Here is a 25,837-nt window from a genome sequence, read left to right as displayed (position 1 = left end):
TCGCCAGATACTACAAGTTTACAACAGCGCCGCGATCTACAGAACGGTTTATTTATTGAATCGCTACGAGTGTCGCCGGCTGCTGCCGGCCCACTCCCGACACTTTCACTCTCGCGCTCGCGTTTAGTTTACTTCTTCACTCTCTGCACTTCATTTTTATTTCTTCAAAATAAAATTGCTGCAAAACTCGCAAACTAGACACACCTGTCTTATAATTTACGAAGACAAAGTATTTAATAACATCTCAACTTCCTAACTCAATTTGCGTTGGGAATATTTTATATTTATAATCCCACTTGTTGCAATATTGTCGTACTTAATCTTAGTCTTACACTTATTACAAGTTTTTGCTTAATAGAGAGAAAACGATCCTATTAGTCATTTACAATAATTGGGTAATTCCTTTTCAAAAAATAGTCTTAAAACAGTTTTCGACAAAAATATTTATATACATATAAGTATGTTAGTTATTTTCTAATTCTATATCTTCTTATAAGTTTTATGAAACTACTGAACTTATTTGACTATGATTTTTCTAAATTAACATACCTGAGTATCAATGACAAGTACCTACCGCTAGCTAGGCTCATATTATTATGAATGCTAATTCTAGACGTACCTACGGCTCGTCAAAGATTAGTAAAAAGTAATTAAGTCCAATCCGGTCTAATCCTGAGGAATTCGTTGAAACCGGCCATTTATTTGCTAATGAACCTTTTTGGAAGCGAAAATTAATTTCCACGAGATGAAAATAAGAAAATTCGACTAAAAAATTACTCTTTTAGAAGATTCTACGCGCTTTGTGGTGAAAAATAGACTCCCGGGCGAACACTGAAAAGTCAATTATTTGTTGAGCCCACCTTAATTACCAAGATTTCTTTTTTATTCCATAAACGAACGCTATATTCCTTGTTAAATAATTTAGCTTCATGTTTGCTGATAAGCCTATTTCTAATATTCCACTGTAAGCTTCTTTTCTCTCACAGAAGGGGGATTTGGTACCTACTTAGACCCACCACGTTCCGCAAATGCGGGCCAGCGGAATACTTGATTGAATCTGTTACAATTACTAACATTTATTATGTTAATTGTATAATACCCGAGCGGCTACTCTGTGAGGTTTAGGAATAATATCAGCAACCTCGTATCTCCAGACTTGAGTAAATACTTATCACCAATGACTGTAGGACTTATTTGATATGTTTCATGACATACGAAGTGTTTATGATTTCTTACTACATCGTGACACGTGTGAATATAAATTTTAATTATATGTGGCAAAGATAATAAATATCATCGTGATAGCTTATCGACTCTATACTTACGCATATAGCACAAAAAATATCTATCTATTGCTATCGGTATTTTTGCATTAACCCACGTAGTTTCTGTTAAGGTAATAAAAAATAGCCCACGACACTCATATATAACGTGGCTTTTTAGTGGTATTTTTTTAATCGGTTTAGATTAAGATTCTGAGATTACTCCTTACAATGCCACAAACTTTACCTCTTTATAATAATAGTACAGATTAATACTTAGCTAAATGTTTGGTGATAGGATCTAGGGTTAGTATTTATATTATTAGAGAACTCCAAATGAGTTTTAAACTCGTCATGCCCAAAAATATAAAACATCAAACAGATACCTGTATCTAAGAGGCATTTTTGCGATCTACCTTTTAAGCAATCCCCTCAAATTGGATTTCTGTTTTCTTCTGCGAACAAGACAGAGTAATGGGTCGTATGGAATTTTCCAGCTCTATACATTTAACAAGTACATCATCATCATTGGATGACATCATCTGCAAACCGCAGTTGAGTGATGTACTCGACATTGATGTTGATGCCTAGTCCGTCCCAGTCCAGAAGCTTAAAGACGTCCTCCAATGCAGCGGTAAAAAGTTCTGAAGAGATTACGACTCCCTGACGTACTCCTCGCTGTAACTAGATTGGCCTCGTAGTCTGATCCTGTATACGGACTGACATAGTGGCGTTTTCATGCAACCACTTCTACGCTTGGATGTACCTCAGGTACATCCAAGAGGTGAAGTGCTTTACCTGTAGTCAATTCGGCATATCTGCAATGACCTTAGCACAGCCCAGGTCTTTACCGAATCGAAGGCTTTCTCATAGTCCACAAACGTTAAGTAAAAGTGGCTGGATATACTCCTGAGTCTTCTGTATAACCTGCCGCAGCGTATGGATGTGGTCTATGGTACTAAAGGCTTTTCGGCTTTAATAAATACTCGTATATTAAAATATAATATAATAAAATGATGTCATCAAGCTACGAGTAAAGTCAGTACAGACAAGCGCTTAAGCCGGGAACGGAATTTGTGTTGTTGTTCGAATTACTTGGCATTACTCGATTTTAAAGCGTTACAGAGGATTAAATTTAATTCCAAACTCAGACGAAACCTGTCGACGAGTTCATCCCCTGTTTAAAATTAAATGTAAATGTCTGGCCCGCGACATTATCACATGGCTTGATAAGTTGATACCTATCTACCTACTTCTGGTAATTAGAAGGGACATTTTGTAAGCGAAAAAGAGCGTGGCTCCCTTTTCTGTAATTCGTCTGTACTGGCACTCCAGAAGTCTACTCAGAAGTAGACTTCTGGAGTGCCAGTAGGTACGACTGTTTCTCAGTTGCATTTAATGGCCTTACTTTAATGTTTGGTGACACGTGTTTGTCCGTAGCGTGGTAGCCATGGCTGAAGCCCTTTCACCAAACTATTGATTTCCTTTTTGATTCGATTATAGAACCCTTCATCTCATAATCTGAAGCCGATCAAGTTAAACACTGTATCAATGACATTTAAATAAAGTTAAATCAAATATTATCACCATGCAATGAATCGGTCAAAGCTAATCAGATTTCCAATTGGAAATTTTGCTTTGCTCCTACGTACAAAGTTTACACAAAATAGATGAGAGTGCTTTTAGCTTTCTAGTGTGTATGTGTGTGTGTGTGTGTGTGTGTGTGTGGGTGTGTGTGGGTGTGGCTTGATTACAGGACATTATTGGAGTTTGCAGTTCGCGCTGCACTGCGTCCGGCTAATACTGCTAATTATGTAGGCACGGCAGAGAACAGCCAAGTTTGGTGAGGACACGCAGCGGCTATAAATTATTACTTTGCACATTTTTTCAACTTTTGATCTTCTTATTAACTATGCAGATGCCCCGTGGTTCTACCCATGTACCCGTACCCGTGAAATTACAATAAACTCGCTAAAAATGTAGCCTTCTATTAATAAAAGATTTTTTAATCGGTTCAGTAGATATATTACCCTCCTACAACCTCATAAAACTATTTATACCGGAACCATGGATTTTTCTGGGATGTAGCCTTTGTAATACAGAGTAAAATCTATTTCCATTCTAAATTTCAGCCAAATCGCTTCAGTAGTAGCGGCGTTAAAGAGTAACAAACATCCAAACAAACATAAATTTATACAAACTTTCACGTTTATAATATTAGTGGGATAAATTATATTTTTTATACAATGTGCTTTACCATATCCAAAAGAAAATTATCCTAATACGTTTTAACGAATGCTCGCGATACCTACTGACGGGGATCTGATGGGGTGACGGTGAACTCGGAAAACGCTTTTCCTTTTATTGACATAACAAACCTATCCATACTAATCTGCAAAAGTCGAAAAGTTGTGATGTTAAGGGAATATTAAGAGTATTTTTATGAAATTTTCATCCCAACATCCTCGAGGGAAATTCTATTAATTAATATAACTTTGAACCGCGGGCGAGCGTGTCTTGGCTTAATCAATAACTTCAATAATTTATTTTAAGCCCCTGGTATAATATTGGTTAAAAAAATGTATATAGGTTAAAACCTCGACAGAATCGATCAGCATTTTCTTTCATCATCATCATCATCATCATCATCATCATCGTTATCAACCCATATTTGGCTCACTGCTGAGCTCGAGTCTCCTCTTAAAACTTAATTTGGCTTAGGCCAATAAATTTCTCAGGTATTCAGGTTTCCTCACGATGTTTTTCCTTCGCGTTTGAGACACGTGATATTAATTTTTTAAAATGCGCACAACTTAAAAGTTGGAAGTGCATGCCCCGGACCGGATTTGAACCACACCCTCCGGAATCGGAGGTAGAGTACATTAACTGGGCTATCACGGCTTTTTTTCTTTCATCAAAAATTAAAAAAAACGGATAAGTGCGAGTCGGACTCGCCCACCGAGGGTTCCGTGCGATCGTAATACTCACAGTTCAAGAATCGAATTGCGCAATTTTTGCCAAACCTTTCCCGATACTCAACTTCAAACACTTTGGTACAAGAGTATCGTTTAGAGATATTTTCTTATCAGGCTAATCAGATCTTAATCGCACATAGCCCAGTGTACAGGCTCCCACATTCAGAATCATATAAAAGCACACGTCAAAATCAGTCCATTAGTTAAAGAGCTACAATGCCACAGATGCACAGATGCATTAATGAATACCTCTCAGTCTGCCTCTGGGCAATATTTACCAAGTTGAAACAAATGCCAGTCAAGGAAGAATGCCCGCTGGCACGCCCCGACTAGCGCAAGTAGAACGGGCAGCTTGCGGCGCCCAGCTATGCCTGCCCGCGATCTGCTGCAATCAAGCTGAAATTCAAACACTAACTGAACTTGCACTGTTTCAAACTTTACTAATTCGCATACGTCGGGTTACTTTTGCAAGACTTTGGAACTTGTCACACATTTCACAGTAATACGTTCAGAGTAATGTTCATCAGAGCGAGACTGCCTCGTCACTTAACATAGAGAGAACTACCTCTAAATCTAAATCTAACATGGCGACGAATAAAAAAAATATACTTACATATAACTTCGTTTAAACAAGTTAAACCAATAAACTACAAACATATCTCTCCCTTACTTAAAATATATTTTAGTTTATAGATTGAATATGTGACGATCTGTCACGGATTGCTATAGTACTTATTCGTCGACAGACAATTAAACATTCCAATTATTTTTTGAAGCGAAAAAGTAAAGGAAAAGTTTTAATATCCAATTGCGAGCTCTGCCTTTGATCCCAATTAATTCAATTATTTCCACAATACCATCCAATACCTAAGTCTAGTTGTTTCAAATTCGGGCTCGCGATTTCGTTCGCGTCTTTTGTTCTAAAATTATTCCATGAATACTTTTGAATCGTTGGAAATATAATAAGATTAATATTGGAAGCAGTTTAAAAATACTGTGAGCTGACTACGAAATATAATGAACAAAAAGAAATGAACAAGTTCCTAGATATTCATGTATTTTCAGTTCTATTGAAATCTTTTCACTGCTTCGAAATTCTCAATTTCCAATTCAAATGCTGTAATGCTTAAATTTGTGCTACTGTGGAACACACCTGCAAAACTCAACCCAACATAATTGGCTAATATTCCTAACAACGAAAGAAAAAATTTGAATCTGTCATAGATTTTCATGTGACTTTTAAATTTAATGTCAAGCTTAAGCTCTGAGTTTAGAATCACTCAATGAGCAATGGAAACAGCAAACTTTTTGAATCTGGGATAAACATTATTTCATATCGTGCCCGTATGTTCATTGTTTATCAAGATTGGTTCAGCGGTATAAGCCAAAATTAAGATACAAAATCGTCTTCACATTCATAATATTAGCATCGAAGCTATAAATCCCGTGTGCTGCCTTATTCAGGTATCAGCTAAAACACGTCAAAAGGCAAAGCGCCAATAAATAGGCGTGTGTGTGCTCCACCGCAGAGCTCTCCCCGCGCGCCGTCCGAGAAGTCGGAAGGATATCCATTATCACCAGCAAATCTGTTTCGATCCTGTTTCTCTCAGCCTCGCTGTGTTGTATTACTAGAAACTTAGTCACGTTTCATTAAATCAACGCATTCTGTTTATTTTAGTCATAAAGAAAGGATTAGCGAAGAATAGGTAGAGAAAAGAAAATTGCACGTACTATCCAACGTGTTTACTCACCAATGAATGAAAAGGAATTCTCCTTGTTTATGGGAAAGTGGAAATTAATATTTTACTTTTAATTTGTAACGTCAGTTTAATTTGTTCAAATAATATTTAAAGTATTGTGTGATCGTTAAATAATTAAATACATAATAGTCACTTTGCATTGAAGCAGCGTAATGCGTCTTTGCCCGAAATTACTCTCTTAAAGAGGAAAAGCCTGTGTTTTGCAGAAAGCTATATAATTGATGATGATATTATGTAGAACAATATTTATTGTTCTATGCGAATGATATGATACTGATACCGGGCAGAGCTATCATTTATCGTGATTATAATTTGATCACAGCAACGCTATTCGCACGGCCGCTAAAAGCGGAAGGATATCCATTACCATCGGATGCTATTTACTTTCCACCAATTATTGTACGTTCTAGGATTACGTAGTCACGTGAAATTAATGGAATATTTACGGTCAAAAAGGTTTTATTACTTGGGAATAAACAATTTGTTTTGATTTAGTATTCATTGTAAAATAAATGTAATAATTGTTTAAAATATTATAAAATAAAACAATTGCCGTTTCATCTGGTAACAATAAAGATTTTTGGTTTGTTGGTTGGTAGAATATATTAGGAAAATCCCTATTTCATGCATTTTTCTCCCGAGAATTGTAAATTTTCGTGACATTATTTACCTCCGTCAAGAGTTACGTTATTTAATAAAGTAAAAGTGTAATAAAGATATTCAATGCTCGAACTTTGTATAAATGAAACAATAAGCGTATACATTCTTTGATCTGGAGATATGGCCTCGCTCAAATTAAGGGCTTTTTCTCAATTCATTAATTTCTCTCACAAAAATTTAATTCTTCTCGTTGCAGAGATAGCGGAGAGCAAACACAATAGATGAAATTCTCCGTGACATAATAGAATAGCTCCGGATTACGTCGAATGCCAGTTAATTATGTGGTTTACTCTGCGACCTACTTTTAGAAGCGCTTTTTGAATTAAGATCGACCACTTTAACGTTTCTTTGACCTTTTCAATTTGTGTCGATTTCCCTCCGTTCTGAGGACTGTTCATTTCTGTGCTTTTTCAAAATAATAATAATCCTTTTACTGTGGCCATGAAAGTGTAGCTTTATTTCAGACCCTTTTTTGTAACTTTGATCCGTAACACATTTATTACACCTGCTTACTAACAAACTTTAAACCAATATAGCTGATTGTCAGAATAAACTTTTCACTACTGTTACTCGTATAAATAAATATTTTTATTACACACACAGCGTAGGTATTTTAATATTATAAAAGCGAACGTGAGTGTGTTTGCTGCACGTAATACTATTGCACCGTTTATCGTAACATTTTACATACAAAAGATACATTTTATTAAATAAAAAGTTACTGTTCCGATGGATAGAAAACACATTTGATACGCCAACAAAATACCATGATCATTATTCTCCATTATGACTAAATAAATGAAGTAAAAAGCAACGCTAAAAGTCGATATATTAGAAAAGCAAATAACGTTGTCGGAGGCAAAAGCAATTTAAGCTAGAAAAGAAAATTATTTTCAATTGGAAACGAAGACCGCAAAATGTGGCGCCCCTTCAATATAGCGAGGCTTAATATCAATTTAGCCGTCCGTTTGTACCCCTAGTGACATGAGACTGTTTGTTTGAACGCGTGGCAGTTAATACGCTTAGGAGCTTGCGGCTTGTGAGCGCTGGGAGTGTGAGGCAGCATTCATTGGGGGCATTACACTAGCGAAGCTCGGCGCCTCCACTTGGGTTACAATGTACGAGATATATTATCTTCACATGAACTACTCAATTATCTTCTACCTACATATTGTTGTCATATTACTATTATTCAGATATATTATTTATATATAGTCGTCTATCACCTCATCCAGTATGCGGTTGTTGTTATTGTGCGGTTTTCTCAAAGCTGCTTTTATGTTTGTATATGTGCATATGAGACTACAATTTTGAAAAAGATCGCCGATCTCCGCCGCTTGGTTTATTTTTACTGTAAATATTTGTACTATGATCATCAGGTGTGGAGAGGATTAGCTAAAAGACAGCGGCTTTTTGTAGCACTAGGTACTTCATGAGAAACTGTTTCCTGAAGTAAAAACGTAGTGTAAGATTATTTACGATCATAAGATTATTTATACCTACTGCTAAATTCTGCATGGACAATGCCAATGCCAAACTAAGATAAAAAATACACAAGTCGACACCAAGATGAATTAGCGCAGCTTTAGTGCTATAAGTTCTATGTTCAAGTTTTGACACCATTTTGGCACTGTCATAACATGTCGTACCCTTTATTTGTAGGTAAGATCGAACGATGGCAAGTTTGGGTGTTGTAAAGCAAAACTTGTCAGCAGGCGGACATAAATCATCACAGACTCTCCCTGCGTCTCACTGAGCATCCGACTGAGTCCTCCCCATCACTCAGCTCAGCTATAACTCTTCGCCCATTCGCTGGAGTTCGCGACTCGTTGACAAAGCCGCTGTGTACTTAAGTAATAGTGTGTCGTGTTGGCGCAAAGCTTGTTACCAGGCGCACATAAATCACGGCGGCTCTTCCCGAGCTTAGCATCTGAGCTCTTCCATAACACGCAACAACTTTTTTATTGTGAATAGGTTTTGTACTTGACTTTAGTCGTGCTTGGAAAACTATGATGGTCTAAAGGCCCCGTTACACTGTACTTCGTACACATAGGAGCAGCGGATCCTCGCTATATTTCTCGCGTTCCCGCGATGCTGTCCTCTCTGCCGACACAATGCTCTACTCGCGCAAATAATCGCGACGCTCTGACGGAACGAAACAAGGAGCGGTGTGCAGGACGAGGAGCATGACATGCGACAGATCAAGTAACGCGATAACGCGTAACATGTCACTAGTCAAGTGGCAGGTTCATAGATTGGGACGCGCTTCCCTAAAAAGCAGGCTGGCTGAAAGGGGTTCATTTAAGCCATTCGGATTAGAACCGTTGGCGTTGCAACGAAACGTATCCCTTAGAAATCAACCACGAAAGGATGGCACTGTTTACGGTGTCTTGTTCTATGATAGAAGTGAGACAGGAACGAGATAGTGAGCTCCTGAGCACTACAAAGTACATCCGGAAAGCCGAAGCTCAGCTGCATGCTTCGCAACTCGATGACAAAGCCGCTGTACTGAAGTAATAGTGTGTCGGCGCAAAGCTTGTTACCAGGCGCCCATAAATCACGGCGGCTCTTCCCGCGAGCTTAGCTGCGAGCGGCGGCGCTGGCGGCGCGCCAGCCGGCCTGCCCGCCGCCGCGTCAACGTTGATACTTAAATTAAAACACCTCCGTCTTCTGAAGCCACGAATTACTGACATTAATAAAGTGTTCGCCTTCGTTTATGAAAAACGAAATTCATTGCTTATATTTTTTGCTTGAACTTGCACTCTCAATCCAATACTTACAAGAGATATAAGGATGGAAAGGAAGGCTGAAGAAAGGACATGAACAGCTTCACGGACGGGCCGGACTCCGAACACGATTCAATCCATGGTCGAACTATTATTATCCGTAGCCATACTCAATACAGCTTTTTCGGTAATGTGAAGTGGAGCAAAATATTGGTCACATTTAAGAGGTATAAATCTAATATGTATTTTAAGAAACAAAGCAATGAACTGTATTTCCGCACTTATTTTAATATTTCTTTTTAGACCTGACTTACAAAATGTAGTTACAAAGATTATTGCTTACAAACAAAGTCTTCATATGTTAATTTTATTACATATAAAAATGGCAGGGAGATGTTGTGATGAAGAAATTTCTTGCTCCGGCATGAGACCAGTCCTGTAAAATGATATTAATATCATTTTACAGGACTGGTCTCACGCCGGAGTAAGTGCCGGCCTTGCCTGAACTTGGCTGTACATGATTATTAGCGTTTGTGACAGTGAAGAGTTTAGTAAGTGTAACTGCACTAGAGGCCGCGCCGCCGCCGCCAGCCACGTGCAGGCACACTTTAATTAAATCACATCGCACAACACAACAACACCTAACTTTTATCCTCGAGGCAAAAGAGACGAATTATACGCAAGTTCACCGTGTATCTGTGTATCTGTGTATTTCAGGTGTCTTAGTTGCCATACAGTTGAACTTCAGAAAACCACATCTTTAAATTCCGCATTTTTAACAGAAGTTGATTTTAGATTTCTTCATGGCAAAGGTAATTATGACAATTTGGTGAAGCCAAAGATCACACGATGAAGTAATCTTTTGCGAATACCGCCTATCTGGAAATGGTTCGTTACATTATTTGGGTAAAATTTGCATTCATCTACCTTCAGTTACGGTATAAACAAAACTATATTATGAAGTACATCAGTTAATTGAAATGTGGACGCGAGTTTAATTAGTAAATTTACTTTTCTGTATCGCGATGTACCCGGGGGTGCGGGGTAGTCGCCCCACGTGGGGGGTTGCCCTAATGGACTCGTGTGGAATGAATAATTCACAGGTATTGAATTGAAGCGGTACAACTTTTGCTTACATTTGAATTAAAACTTCCCGCGGGGCGAGAGAGCGATAAGTTTAAATTATTCAGTTATGGATGTGACGCCTTCGTGTTGACTACTTGTGGCGGTTTTTGTAAGTTCAAAATGTCAAAGAGTTTGTGACTAAGTCGGCTTAAGAAGCAACAATATTTTACTTAAGATATTCTGGATTTAGATTAGATTTGTTGTTGTGTTGTGATGGTTACAATATACAAGTTTAAGCAACTAAAACTACCACTGGTCCTGTGCTTAACAGCTTTGAATTATTTTGTTTACCTTTCTTTAAATAATTTCTCAGTGACCAGTAACAGCCCTGCAGTATAAAAAGAAGAGTCAGAAGAGAGTTTCATAGCGGTAGGCTGTTTAGACTCGATCTTATGTTCGTCTATGAATTATTCATTCCTATCCATGGCGTAGGTACATTAATGGTAACCCATATAAGTGGCCGTTTACTTCGGCCGTGTGTTCCTAAGGTAATGGCGATGAGAGTAGCTCTAGGTACCGACTCGTATTTCATGCCTAAATGTTATAAAATAAACGATTTGTGGCGATAAATTTTTATCCTGAATTATTATTATCCTCTTGAATTTTAACAATCGTTCAGACTTAGCACCTGCTTATAATTATGTACATATAGTTCAGTCATCTCTCTATTCTCACAACGACGTCTTTTTATACTCGTCTTAAAATCACTAAAACCAAGCGATTATAGCACTTTGTACCTATACTATACATATATACATGCCATCTCATGACATTTTTGTCCCAAAAACAGTTATTAAAGTGTTATTAAGCTTATCTACTTTAGAGTGACTTGCTTTAATTTTTGTTAAATTGTTAATATTTGCACACATAACTAGTAGATACATAACGCTTATCGTCAAAACAGACTTCGTATTTTATTTACTTCCACTGATAAGAATGAAGTTTGCTCCTTATCTTATGTTTAATATTGTTTATCATTAGTCTGCGACAGATACACTTTAAGAGAAGTCATGTCGAAAGTGGCCGTGGTGACCGGTTCGAATAAAGGCATCGGCTTTGGCATTGTCAAGGCTTTGTGTCAGAGATTCGACGGAGTGGTGTACTTGACATCGCGAGATGAGACGAGAGGGAAGGAGGCTGTCGCTAAATTGAACGAACTAGGACTGAAACCAGAATACCATCAACTTGACGTAGGTGATAGGAACAGCGTAGAAAAGTTCAGAGATTATATCAAGGCAAAGTATGGAGGACTCGATATTTTAATCAACAATGCAGCAGTTTTGGACGCAGACTTCATGAGTGGAACATATGAAGACGTCGTGAATAGTATAAATATTAATTACAAAAGCATTTTTTCCATGAAAGAGCTAATCTATCCATTGGTTAGGAACAACGGCCGGATTATCAATATTTCAAGCGACTGTGGCCATCTTTCGAATTTAAAAAACGAATATTGGATAAAGAGGTTATCTAAAGCGGACTTATCGGAAGCTGACGTCAATGAATTTGTCAACTGGTATGTCGAGTCAAAGAAAAATAATACTTATAATCCTGAGGATTTCGCCGATGGAGGAACTATTCCAACTTATAGAGTTTCTAAAATAGCTCTTAGTGCTGTAACTATGGTACACCAGCGAGAGTTTGAGTCCAAGAACATCTCTATCAACTCAATGCACCCTGGACTGGTACGCACTGATATGACCTCCGGATCTGGCTTCTTCAGCACAGACGAGGCGGCCGAGACGCCGGTCTATCTCGCTCTGGATGCTCCACAATCACTGAAAGGTGCTTATGTATGGTTTGACAAGAAAGTGTTAGACTGGTATGATTACAAAGCCGATTATTACTTTAAAATAAAAACTTTGAATTGGTGAATTTGTGTCTATTTTATTACTTTGATTTTAAACACCCACTTGGATAAAATATCCTCATATCCTTCCCTTTATTTGTTTTATTATATCTTAACAGTTCTGTAGTTTTTAATTTTACTGGTATTCGTTATGCAGTTTTTGAAAAGGGGCTAATTTTTTTAATCCTATGATAGGAGAACCCAATCTGCAGATTTCTACATTAATTTATTCTGTAATCATCATTATTACGTTGAAAGGAAATAAATGAATTTTGTAAACTTTTGAAACTATTTTACTGACTAAACTTCGTCCTGCTTCCTGTGTGATTATTTGGTATAATGATGTGGTCAAAAAGAAAAAAAACCAAGAGCCAAGGATTTGATTTCACTTCCAAAACCGTGCTTATTGAGGTTCATTATTTAAACTGTATGTTTCTCATTAATTATTACCTCAGCCAGCAGCATATGAAGATACAGTATTTCGTGTATTTTGTAGTGGAAGGCTGTTGTGACCCGATATAAAGTTATGAATTAATTATCATGGTAACCAATCAATGGTAACCTATATGTATTAGTGGCTGCTTACTTCGGTTGTATGTTCTCCAACTTATGTAAAAGAATGGACCGACCGTCGACCAAAATATTACTAACATTATTTATTACCACAAAAATAATTCCTACAGAAATAGACAACAGATACAACAACAACTACTTATCAATATCTACGTAATAATAACTTTCATAAAAAAATTAAACCGGCTTCAAAATCATCAAAAATAAAATAAAAAAAAAACATAAAATGCAAAAAATAACATCGTACGTGCTACCTTCTGATCACTTTGAAGGCGGTAACACAGTGATGCATTAACTCAAGCCAACTTAGGGAGGTACTCTAAAAAAAATTATTTCATGATTTTACAATAATTTTACGACTTTGTTGACATTTTGAATGTTTATACTCAAGCTAAATTACAGTTTTTAGTGGTAATAGTATTTGCGCTAAATCGCGGATAGTTGGAAAGACGGACAGTCAGACGGATATGGCGAAACTAGTCAGGGATCCGTAGACATTTTTTACAACTGAACTAACAAGTTAATTTTTCGTGAAAAAAAAACAGATGGTTAGTTACAATTTGAATAACCTCGTTATTGATACAAGTTGGGAGAACGGTAGTGTTTCAAAAGTTGTCACTAACCAGATGTTTATTACTCTTGATTAATTAATAGTTATACAACTTAACGCCCACAATGTCCTAGAAATTGCGTGTTACATTATCTTATTCCAACGCTCAGAAATTTTCATTTCCTAGTAACTCAGTTAGCTACCAGAATCAAGAATTTTCATAAATAAGAAAGTTGATAGTCTCATCGAGATGGAGCTACTCACGAAAAATTAACTTGTTAGTAATCAGTTGCAAAAACTGTTCTACAGATCGCTGACTAATAAGAGTTCCTTGTGGACTACGGAACCCTAAAAAGGGACCACAAGCGATGCTCTCGAACCGTTGCACGGTTTACTTTAAATGACGCAATAGTAATAGTAGCGTCCTTGTAGTACTAAGCACATACCTACGTAATATTTATTTCCCGTGACGTCTTGAACGACACACTGGATTATTAAATAATATAATTGAAATTAACCACGTTCATAAGAAACTTGAATTGCTTGGAGAAAAGTACGGCCGTGCTGCGTTTTTGCTCGACTTGGCAACAGATAACGATAAAATTTGCACCTTTAATTAATAAGATAATAAGTATTTATATTTTAATTAGTCAGTTGCAGATACAGTGCAAGAGAAGTCATGTCGAAAGTGGCCGTTGTGACCGGTTCGAATAAAGGCATCGGCTTTGGCATTGTCAAGGCTTTGTGTCAGAGATTCGACGGAGTGGTGTACTTGACATCGCGAGATGAGACGAGAGGGAAGGAGGCTGTCGCTAAATTGAACGAACTAGGACTGAAACCAGAATACCATCAACTTGACGTAGGTGATAGAAGCAGCGTGGAGAAGTTCAGAGATTATATCAAGGCAAAGTATGGAGGACTCGATATACTCATAAACAATGCAGCTGCCTTGGATGCAGATTATGCGTCTGGGACCTTCGAAGACGTCCTAACGTGTATAAGTATAAATTATAAAAGTGTTTTTACTTTGAAGGAGTTTATTTATCCATTGGTTAGGAACAACGGTCGAATAATCAATATTTCCAGCAGCTGTGGTCATCTTTCTAATTTAAGAAACGAATATTGGATAAAGAGGTTATCTAAACAGGATTTATCAGAAGCTGACGTCGATGAATTCGTCAACTGGCATGTCGAGTCAAAGAAGAATAATACATACAATCCTGAGAATTTTGCTGATGGAGGAACTATTCCAACTTATAGAGTTTCGAAGATAGCTCTCAGCGCTATAACTATGGTACACCAGCGAGAGTTTGAGTCCAAGAACATATCTATCAACTCAATGCACCCTGGACTGGTACGCACTGATATGACCTTAGGATATGGCACCCTCAGCACAGACGAGGCGGCCGAGACGCCGGTCTACCTCGCCCTGGATGCTCCACAATCACTGAAAGGTGCTTATGTATGGCACGACAAAAGAGTGTTAGACTGGTACGATTACAAAGCCGATTATTACTTTACAATAAAGTCTCTATTCCCGTAGATTTTGCGTTTTTTCTTACCACGATGATTCTCTTCATTTAGAATTTAGCTGCGTGCCTACGTTGTACACAAGCCTATCATATAAATATTAAAGTCCAGTCAAAATAGGCATTTAAGTTAGCCAAAATTCGAAAATAGCTGAAAGTTAAAGACGTTTCGGCTAACTTAAATGTCTATTTTGACTGGACTATAATAACAATTATCATTGTTATAATCATTAGGCTATTTCAACGTTTCATTAAGGGTCAGGCCTCATTGTAAGCGGGGATATTGAGATTACACACCACACTGCTCGAATGTGGGTTGGCGAGCTTATCCATAGCGTTTATAACTGCCATTTTGTGGTTTTAACTTTTCATCAGTATTGATATTATTGACAGTATGCTATTAAAACAATATTCGAACACACATAGCGCATTTTTGTATTGTGACCGATAACGAGAAATTCTCCCATCAGTATATATCTTAGACTGAGCAGTACGAATGCTTACTGTTCAGTAGTATACGTGGGACTTTCAAATCAAAGATAATGTTGTGTGTAGTTTAGTGGGGCACGACTAGCGACAGATAGCACGACAGTTTATTGGGAACGGACGTTGACCTTTTTTTACAAAAATGCGATGAGGGATGAAATTTTATTCCCAAAAATCACCTTAAAACTTTTGATTAATTACTGTTTTGTTAGCTAAATAGTACCTTAATGTTTTTTTACATTTACACTTATTATAAGTAGTAATAGGTACATTTAGGAAACTTATCAAAATACTTATATCGCATTAATATTTGATAAACTTTGCACAGTAACATTAGATAATGTCATGTCGTTAATAATTTATTATTATTTTATCATTAGTCTATTTAGTTGGACATAGTATAGTTCAAGTGTAGTCATGTCGCAAGTGGCCGTGGTGACCGGTTCGAATAAAGGCATCGGCTTTGGCATTGTCAAGGCTTTGTGTCAGAGATTCGACGGAGTGGTGTACTTGACATCGCGAGATGAGACGAGAGGAAAGGAGGCTGTCGCTAAATTGAACGAACTAGGACTGAAACCAGAATACCATCAACTTGACGTAGGTGACAGAAGCAGCGTGGAGAAGTTCAGAGATTATATCAAGGCAAAGTATGGAGGACTCGATATACTCATTAACAATGCAGCGGTATACATGTCCAAAACTTACGAGGACATCATAAGTACTATAAGTATTAATTATAAAAGTATTTTAACTTTGAAAGAAATCATTTATCCGTTGGTTAGGAATAACGGCAGGATCATAAATATTTCGAGCGACTGTGGTCATCTATCGAATTTAAGGAACGAATATTGGTTAAGAAGGTTATCTAAACAGGATTTTTCGGAAGCTGACGTTAATGAATTCGTCAATTGGTATGTCGAGTCACAAAAGAATAATACATATAATCCTGACGATTTCGCCGATGGAGGAACTATTCCAACATATAGAGTTTCGAAAATAGCTCTCAGTGCTGTAACTATGGTACACCAGCGAGAGTTTGAGTCCAAGAACATATCTATCAACTCAATGCACCCTGGACTGGTACGCACTGATTTGACTTCCGGAGCGGGCTTCTTCAGCATAGAGGAGGCAGCTGAGACGCTGGTCTATCTCGCTCTAGATGCTCCACAGTCACTGAAAGGTGCTTATGTATGGTTTGACAAGAAAGTATTAGACTGGTACGATTACAAAGCTGATTATTACTTCAAATTAAAGACGGCCTTATCATAAAATTTGTGTTTCCTTTATTAACAGGATTTACAACATCCGCTGATTAAAGATAACCTAAATCTCCTTATCCTTTCCTTTATTTGATTTTATTTTATCTTATCCGTTCTATATTAGTTAAAACAAGTAATATCGGCTTTGATTCTTCATAATAATATATTGCAAATCCAAATAAATATAAATGAGCAGGCCATATTGCAATATTTTAATTAAATTGATAATGAAAGCGAAAAGGGCTAGTAACACAATCTTTCAACACTGAAGCACGATGGTCACACGAGTGCGTTTGATTACTATAAAATTAAATTATAAAGCGTCAAGTTTGTCAATTTATAAAAATTTGGCCACCGTTTCGAAATGCAAGCTTAACTGAAAAGAGCCAGCAATGAACAAAAAAAGTTGTTCTATAAAAAATTTCATTGTTGTTGTCAGTTGTAAGTTACAAAGTTATAAGTTGTAAGTTACAATTAAAGTCTTAAATGGCTAGCATAATATACTAAAAATTAATATTAATATTACTACACCTACCTTTTGAAACTATTATAAATTTTCCTGAAACTTAAGAAAGTAGGAGCAAACAAACATTATTTATTTATAAAACGATAAAGGTCTGGCCATCACAGGCTCTCGTTCTGTTTGATTCGAATATTACAAGATAGTAAAACTCTTATCTCCTAATATACGTCCTCTGAAAAATGATAAATATGTGTATATAAATCCTAGTATTCAATATTCGTAATACTAGTTTGTGAAATACATTTCTACTCTACAGTCATGTCGAAAGTTGCAATCGTAACGGGTTCTAATCGAGGTATCGGTTTCGGTATAGTCAAAGCCCTGTGTCAGCGTTTCGATGGCGTGGTATACTTGACATCGCGAGATGAACTTCGAGGAAAGGAAGCTGTCGCGAAATTGAAATATATGGGGTTAAAACCAGAATATCACCAACTAGACATTGCTGACAAAAGCAGCGTCGAGAAGTTCAGAGACCATATTAAAGAAAAATATGAGGGAATAGACATTCTTTTTAATAATGCAGCCGTTCTTGATACTGAGGTTGATTCTAGAACATACGAAGACGCCAAAAGAGTTATAGATAACAACTACAGAAGCATTTTCTATTTAAAAGAATTAATCTATCCATTAATAAAGAATAATGGGCGTGTCATCAACATTTCGAGTGACTGTGGACATCTTTCAAATATACGTAATGAGTATTGGATCAAAAGGTTATCAAAGCCGGATTTGACAGAAGCTGATGTAAACGAATTTGTTGAATGGTACCTTGAATCAGTAAAGAATGGTACTTACAATTGTGACGATATTGCTGACGAAGGGACTATCCCGTCATATAGAGTCACAAAGGTAGCACTAGCGGCTCTAACTATGGTTCATCAACGTGAGTTAGAGTCCAAGAATATCTCTGTTAATTTAATACAGCCTGGTTTGGTGCGTACGGATTTAACCCACGGAGTAGGTTTCTTTAGTGTAGATGAAGCGGTTGAGACTCCACTTTATCTTGCTCTTGATGCTCCTCCGACATTGAAGGGCGCTTACGTATGGTACGATAAAAAAGTAATTGATTGGTACGATTCTAAATCTGATTGTTATTTTAAATTAAGCAGCATGAGCTCGTAATGTTTGTTACAACAACTATTTATTACTATTTTATATTGTAATATATTGTACATCATGATTTAACATTATCATGATCACGAAGTTTTTACTAATTAATTGCGATTTATTGTAATAGAAATAAAATTTCGCATTTTCGCATTATAAATTAAACGTGTTTTTATGATAAAGTTATAAGTAATTATCATATTTTGTTTACATTCATTTATGAATGTTATTAAAAATTTTTAGTCGTAATTGACTAGTCAATACCTAGTCAATTACGATGTCGGTTACATTTTCACAATTACATATGAAAATAATCAAATATATAAGTACAATAAAATGAATAAAATAATAGATTTAGAAAATCAAAGCTAACATTTGGAATATTCGATTGAAAATATTTCTTTAGAGAATAAGTTAAAATTTTATTATTAATTAAAATTGTATTATCAATTAAAATTGAAAATAGACTTTACTTATACCTTTATCTCGCTTATGATAGTAATTATTGCTTCAATTTGGTTACACTATTGTGATCGATGATTACTTTTAGTGTGATTTTATCAGTTGCTATAGCTGCTGTAGTCAGTAGACGAAAATTGTTGTATTAACGGGATCTCACAAGGAGATCAGTTTTGCTTTAGTCAAAGGTGTCTGTCAAAAATTTGATTGTGTATTTTGACATCGCGGGATGAAACAAGAGGAAACGACTTTGTTGCTGAACTAAGCGCATTAGCTTCAGAGACTAACGTGGTGGACAAATATGGAGGATTCGATATTCTTATTATCAATGCAGCCATTTGTGATGCAGTCGGTCACATAAAAATAATTATGCCGATAGAGTAATTAATATAAACTATACAAGCATTTTTACTTTGAATGAAAAAATGAAATTATTATATCCGGCGTTAGTGAATTCGTCGCCTAGTATTCGCATTCAGTCAAAATTATTGGTACTTTTAATCCCTGACAACTATTCAGCGAACAGATATCCTGTCGAAGAAATCAACTCAAGTTCGATGTGATACTTAGAACAGTAACCTTTTTCAAGAAAGTGACATTTAGTAGTTCTCGTAATGGTTCCCGAGGGAGACATCTCTGTGGACCCACATCAATTGCGCGGCAGTTCTCGCCGATTGCTGAACACATACATATCTATTCGGTTTGTCAATGGATTTACGAACTATTTTGTCTGTCTACGACTATATATGAGCACCATCTAGTAGATTTACCTAGGTATATTCGTATGTTGCTTACTGTGTGATAATAATTTACAAATATTTTTCAAAGACATGTCGACCTAAGTCAGTTATTATAAATTTCATTTATAATAGAAGTATTGTGTGAAGAAACATTACTTATATTTCAAACCATTTTTTAGTTTAGTCAAGCTCTGACAAGTGTTTTCACTGATTGTGCACTAACTGAAATCGTTAATACTGTTTAAACGTAAATCAATATCAAATCGTTAATACTGTTTAAACGTAAACTAATATCAAAAGTATCTCTAAACTGTTCAATATTATTTTTTCCTCTCACCAAGTGTTTGAAAGAGATCGATTAAGCAAAAAGACCGCCTTCGCGCACTACTTAAGATTAAGATTTTACTAATAATTACTTTAGATTAAGTTTCTCTTCAATATTTTTTAATGTGCTTATTTATTCTGTGAGCTTAGATGGAAAAAGTAAATCAATTAATGAATCTATTTATTTATATTTTACATAAATATCAAATTAAATGTTAATTTAAACATAAACTGTTTGTATTTGTTTTGTTGAAGTTCCAATGTTTCGATACAATATAAAAGACATAATTAGCGACGGCAACGTGTCCCTGATTGATCGCTTCATTATTGTCTCATCACTCGCGTCGAAGAACTCTGTTCAAACTCTCAATATTGGAAACATTGCCTTTGTTCTGACGGGAGATATTTCAGTTTGTTGGCAACTGAACCTTCTCGTCTTGATTGTTTTACACTGGTAATCAAACATTTTTTTATCTTGAGTTGTTTGACGTCATCATTTATTTTCAGACCGGCGCATACTATCTAATCGTAGATAGTATGCGTAACGAAAAGAACGAAAGAAAGAAAGAGCAACTTTACAGAACTCTCACTGAAGACGGCCAAGAAAAAAAATAAATTGTATGTGTAGTTCACTTAAGGATACATATTATGCTTAGGGCTTCAAGTTTCCTTAATCCGGCACTGCCTGAGAGACTCACACCTAGTACCGACAAGTACCTAAACCGGATAACATAAAAGAGTCCAAAATTCCTTACCGTGTCAAAGCAGGATGTAAATTAAAGTCAAGTTGCACGCCAAATCCTATTCGCCCCATAAAAACAGTAATCTCTTCACAAGAAATATTAGCATAAGTTTAAACAAAAGCGTCATACAAACTTTTATCATTATCAAAATTGATACTCGGCATCATTATTGTTTGGATGCCAATTACTGCGCAGAGTTTATTATCTCCGCTCTCTGATTGATCTGCTCACGAGCGTGTCGCCGCTCGTTGCCGCTCGTGACAAAGCATCCATCACACTCGCGGAGATTGGCTCTCGACTGCGAGGCGAGACTTTGATTTCTTTGTATTAATGACTTGTTTGATATCACTGTTCATTATGACTACGACATTCGAAAATTCAAAATTCATTCATTCCAAGTAGGCCCACTTCGTAAGCACTTTTGAAACGTCGAATTTGCCAATTTGTAGAGACTTCGGTTCGGTTCTGAAGACAAGTTCTGGTAAAATGAGAGCTCGGCTATCAAATAATACAGTATATGGAGAACAAGTATCTATAACTTGTTCTCCATATACTGGACTAATAATGATATTAATACTACATAGTAATGGTGGTATAATAGTTAAAGCTAAGCCCAGCTAGAACAAACCAGATTATCCAAAATTTAATTTGTAAAAATAATAAATAATGATAATCTATACGAAAAACACTTGTAAGCTCAAACAAAGGTCGCATTTCTTTTTCCTGAAAAATTATCTTAGCTAACCAATATTGATTGAGATATAGGATTTTTTTTTGTAGAATTCTGTCAAGCAGGTATACCTTCTATACTAATATTATAAAGAGGAGAAATTTTTATTTTATTTTATTTCACAAAGAACATGGCATTCACCTATGTCAAACTTACAGGCTAGTACAACATTTTAAATTTTTAAGTTTGAGCGTACAGTAATAATCATAATAGTGCGTAACAAGTTAATACACAATATTTCTGTAAAGTAATCTCTGGGTCCACTAAAGCAATTATGAAATGAATTATTTTACCAACAAAGCCACGTTATTTTTAAGGTGAGTGTCTTATAGGGTCATAGGGAACAGGAACCAAAACGTCGTTGTCTAATATTAGGGCAGGCTTAACAGTAATGGAGAATTACAAAAATTAAAGACGTTATATTCGTCGTGTACCTATATCTATGTACCTTTACATAATCATATTTTGGTTTTAACAGCTTTACTAACTTTCGATATAGCGCTTTAGAACGGTATAGCTTTAATATCTCTTTAATTGTCCATGTTAACTAACTAAATAAATATTGAATAATGCTAATCGCGCGAGATTAGCATTGATGATATCTGTTAATAGTTTATAGTTTAGCATATCGCTGTGATAGCTTAAGCCGACATTAACATATAGAGCACGCTAAGAAGGAGTTCATTTGCATTCGCAGTACGTACTTGTGTTCGCCTAAATGGAATACTTTAAATAATGTTGGTTAATTTAAATAACATCTAGTTTTGGAAAGCTGAGCTTTGATTTTCGCCGGAAGTTTATGTTTACTGCTAATAGTCTTAACATTGGCTCCTATCTGTTAGTTTTAAACTGACTTCGGTCGTGGCTACTAATTTCAGCCAAGCATTTATTGTTTCGGCACCATGTCTTTGAAAATCATAAGCACGTTTTGATGTAATTTTCAAATTTCAAGATAGTTCTACTATAGAAAATACCAGTCCAGGAACCTAGTGTGCTCTATCCAAGAACTTAGCTGAGAATATCAAATATAAGAGTTCCACTACACTGAGGCCCACTGGTGGGTCAGACCGACAGACAGTCCCTCTATATAAGAAAGGGGATTATTTTTGAGTAAATAATACTTAATATGTTTGATTTCGAGTCCTGCAGTCTTTAGTATCTTCTTTTATATTGTATCTCTAGAATAGAGGCTTTCTAAAATCTTTTCAATTTATTACAGGGCGGGATTTAAGTTATATTTAGATTTTAGGTCATCTTTTTTTGATTAAATACAATCGTGACAAAAAATAAACGAATTTCTTCTTACCTTTATTACATTTTTAAATAATTTCGCCTTGTTCATTCCTTCAAATATATTAAATAAGTTGTTTATTTTTCTCTGTAAATACAGGTATTAGGATAAGAACGGAGGCACACTTTCCCAGTAAATATCACCCCCAGAGCTCAGGGCCTCAAATCTCGATATTAAATGGAAACAATGAGGCGTCACACCGAGAGGGGAGCTCATCGATTAGCCGCGGCCTCGCTCGGAGCCCAACTAATCAAACTGCTGAACAGGAGTTACATGTTATGTCAATGTTGGACGAAGTTTACTTACGACGTTGCCTCATGTTTTATTTGACTTTACGAACGTTACATTGATGTTCAGGGATTGTTTCGACGGTACAGTTGTTAGCTTGCTCGGTTGCGGGTAACGAAGATCTGGGTTCGTATCAGGTTAAAAATGTACTTGTTTTGTGCAAAAATAATTAGCAAACACCTGCGTGTTCACCCATGTAGTTCCCGTGGGAATATGCTGATAATATGTCTATGTTACTCAGTGAATACATTTCTAATGATGAAAATTAATCGACTGGTTCCTGAGTACAATTGTAACAAACAAAAAGTCAAACCTTGTTCATTGCCATCGTGTCAGATCATATCAGACTAGACCAATATTATCATCATCAGTCATTATGTATCCACTGCTGGACATAGGCCTCTTTTAAGCAGCGCCAGCCGGTTCTATCTTTGGCTTCCACCATCCGGAGGTCGTCGCTCCACCTAGTGTCCCCACACTCCGCTTACCGAGACGCGGTTTCCACTCCAGCACCTTACGACTCCAGCGACCATCCGTCGTCCGACAGACATGACCAGCTAGTAAGTACATCGAAGTGGCAGAGCTATGTCGGTAACTTTCGTTCTTTGTCGAATCACTTCGTTCCGGATTTTATCCTTCAAAGAGATTCCAAGCATAACTCTCTTCATATCACGCTGAGCGACTTGGAGTTTGTGGACTAGCCTCGCTGTCAATGTCCATGTTTCGGCACCGTCAGTTATGATAATATATGTGACATACATTATGATAACTTATATAAATTAAGTTGTTGATGTTATTAGAGTGCTGAGTTACCATTAACTATATTTTGTTTTCAATACTTTTATCCTTACAACTTAACTAGTTTCAACGGTACGGACAGATGAATTAGCTAAAACATTTTCTGTTCTTCAGGTACATTCAACCTTTCGCCTGCAGCAATAACGATGCAGTAAAATGCATTCTAATGTAGTCATGGAGAAAAGGTTGAATCCAATACGAATATTGCCTACCTTACGTACCGCTCCCACGTGCAGCGCATTCTCGCCCTTACGCCTCACGACACAGGGGCCACTGCTCGGCTAATGTCGAACTGTCGACTTCTCATCCCTTATTCATGGCGCCGCTGAACAAATACGTGCAATACGGAGATTCACTTACCTGATTTATTTTACTGCTTTGTTTCTATCAAATAATAGTAAATTTTGATACTGTGAGCTATCTCTGTCGTCCAAATGTTTTACGGGTAGTTTTAGATTACCTGAAATGCATTGAATTTTTGGTAAATAAGCTTTAACAATAGGTTTTATTGCGAATTTTATAAAGTAACTGTTGGTTAATTACGAATATACCAATAGTATAAACATCTTTGAATTTTTAATCATACTCTAGAAACTTTTTCTCCACAGTGACTTCAAACTCCAGAGTGAGGTACCTACCTCCTCACAAAACTAAAGGATTATTGCCTGTATCGACCCTTGCTTCAACAGACTATCTGAAGCTTATTACGAGTATGTGTTAGTCGAAGCCTTTAGCTTTTCGTTATCTGAAACGAATAACGCAACAATAACATTAGACTCAAAATTCGACATGGCGGTTGTCTCGTGAGCAAGGTGTAAGTATTTTGATACTTTATTTTTCAGCTTTCACCAGATTATTGTCATGTGGAACAGATATCAACAATAATTATTATTGCACGACGCACTGACCGATCTCTAGGTCAGGTTTTTATTACACTCATAAAATATTATCTTACAAATAAGAATGTTTACGTAATCCCGCTGCACAAACTGTTGATAGCACTAATCATCGCAAAATGCCTCCAATGACGAAACTGGTCTGAGTTTGTTAAGGTCCATGACCATACGAATACTTATGGAAAGTATCAAAAGTATGTAGGTACTTGATTGTTTTTTTTTTGGCAAAACAAGTAATATAAAAGATGAATTTACTTAAAACCTTAACTCAACCCTTCTAAAAATAGTAGGATGGAGGCGATCGTGACTAATGATTTAGCGTGCTTTTTTTATTCTATACAAGTAAGCCCTTGACTACGATCGCACCTGATGGTAAGTGATGATGCAATCCAAGATGGACGCGGGCTAACTTATTAGGAAGAGGATGAAAATTCACACCCCTTTCGGTTTTTTACTCTGAGGCACGGGCCGAACACCATCAACTCCACTCCAGGCCAAAATGTTTTCCTCAACATTTCTAGGAGTTATCCTCCTAGAAATGTTGAGGAAAACATTAGCCGTAATAATAATAAGAAATAAATCATAGAAAATATTAACATTGTCACATTGCAAATAGGTTGCCTGGTGAAATCGGGCCCATTGTGTATTAAATGATTTTTTTTTTTAATTTATTTAATCCACTTCCCTCTTTGCTTAAATAATAAAAATATTTTACTAGTTAATAGAATATACTCAACAAAATTGAGAACATAAAGGTTGCTTTCACACTGCAACTGTGGGGTTGCCAGATCATCATCATCATCATCATTATCAACCCATATTCGGCTCACTGCTGAGCACGAGTCTCCTCTCAGAATGAGAGGGGTTAGGCCAATAGTCCACCACGCTGGCCCAATGCGGATTGGCAGACTTCACACACGCAGATAATGAAGAAAATTCTCTGTTATGCAGGTTTCCTCACGATGTTTTCCTTCACCGATTGAGACACGTGATATTTAATTTCTTAAAATGCACACAACTGAAAAGTTGGAGGTGCATGCCCCGGACCGGATTCGAACCCACACCCTCCGGAATCGGAGGCAGAGGTCATATCCACTGGGCTATCACTGCTCTGCTCTGGGTTGCAAGATATGAAGAGGTAATTAATGTTATACAAATACCCTCACCAATTATTAATTCGCAAT

The 25,837-nt window shown here is 36.5% G+C and overlaps 4 protein-coding genes across 4 annotated transcripts; all 4 read left to right on the top strand.

The window, feature by feature from the left end:
* The first annotated feature begins 11,483 nt into the window (after window positions 1–11,483).
* LOC112048756 (carbonyl reductase [NADPH] 1-like) lies at window positions 11,484–12,383 on the top strand. Its single transcript, XM_024086395.2, has one exon. It carries the CDS (start codon window positions 11,519–11,521, stop codon window positions 12,380–12,382), a length of 864 nt encoding a protein of 287 aa, XP_023942163.2. The 5' UTR covers window positions 11,484–11,518; the 3' UTR covers window position 12,383.
* Window positions 12,384–13,851: 1,468 nt separating this feature from the next.
* LOC112048753 (carbonyl reductase [NADPH] 1-like) lies at window positions 13,852–15,023 on the top strand. Its single transcript, XM_024086392.2, has one exon. The coding sequence runs from the start codon at window positions 14,160–14,162 to the stop codon at window positions 15,021–15,023; it is 864 nt and encodes a 287-aa protein (XP_023942160.2). The 5' UTR covers window positions 13,852–14,159.
* Window positions 15,024–15,900: 877 nt separating this feature from the next.
* Window positions 15,901–16,976, top strand: LOC112048754 (carbonyl reductase [NADPH] 1-like). Its single transcript, XM_024086393.2, has one exon. The coding sequence runs from the start codon at window positions 15,913–15,915 to the stop codon at window positions 16,762–16,764; it is 852 nt and encodes a 283-aa protein (XP_023942161.2). The 5' UTR covers window positions 15,901–15,912; the 3' UTR covers window positions 16,765–16,976.
* A 559-nt stretch (window positions 16,977–17,535) lies between these two features.
* Window positions 17,536–18,399, top strand: LOC112048752 (carbonyl reductase [NADPH] 1-like). Its single transcript, XM_024086391.2, has one exon. The coding sequence runs from the start codon at window positions 17,536–17,538 to the stop codon at window positions 18,397–18,399; it is 864 nt and encodes a 287-aa protein (XP_023942159.2).
* Window positions 18,400–25,837: the final 7,438 nt, after the last annotated feature.

The sequence above is a fragment of the Bicyclus anynana genome, chromosome 3, assembly GCF_947172395.1.
Source record: "Bicyclus anynana chromosome 3, ilBicAnyn1.1, whole genome shotgun sequence".
NCBI lineage: Eukaryota > Metazoa > Arthropoda > Insecta > Lepidoptera > Nymphalidae > Bicyclus > Bicyclus anynana.
This window is presented reverse-complemented; position numbering and strand designations above follow the sequence as displayed.

Coding starts and splice junctions, on each gene's coding strand:
- LOC112048756 (XM_024086395.2), top strand. CDS start 11,519: ATGTCGAAAGTGGCCGTGGTGACCGGTTCGAATAAAGGCATCGGCTTT.
- LOC112048753 (XM_024086392.2), top strand. CDS start 14,160: ATGTCGAAAGTGGCCGTTGTGACCGGTTCGAATAAAGGCATCGGCTTT.
- LOC112048754 (XM_024086393.2), top strand. CDS start 15,913: ATGTCGCAAGTGGCCGTGGTGACCGGTTCGAATAAAGGCATCGGCTTT.
- LOC112048752 (XM_024086391.2), top strand. CDS start 17,536: ATGTCGAAAGTTGCAATCGTAACGGGTTCTAATCGAGGTATCGGTTTC.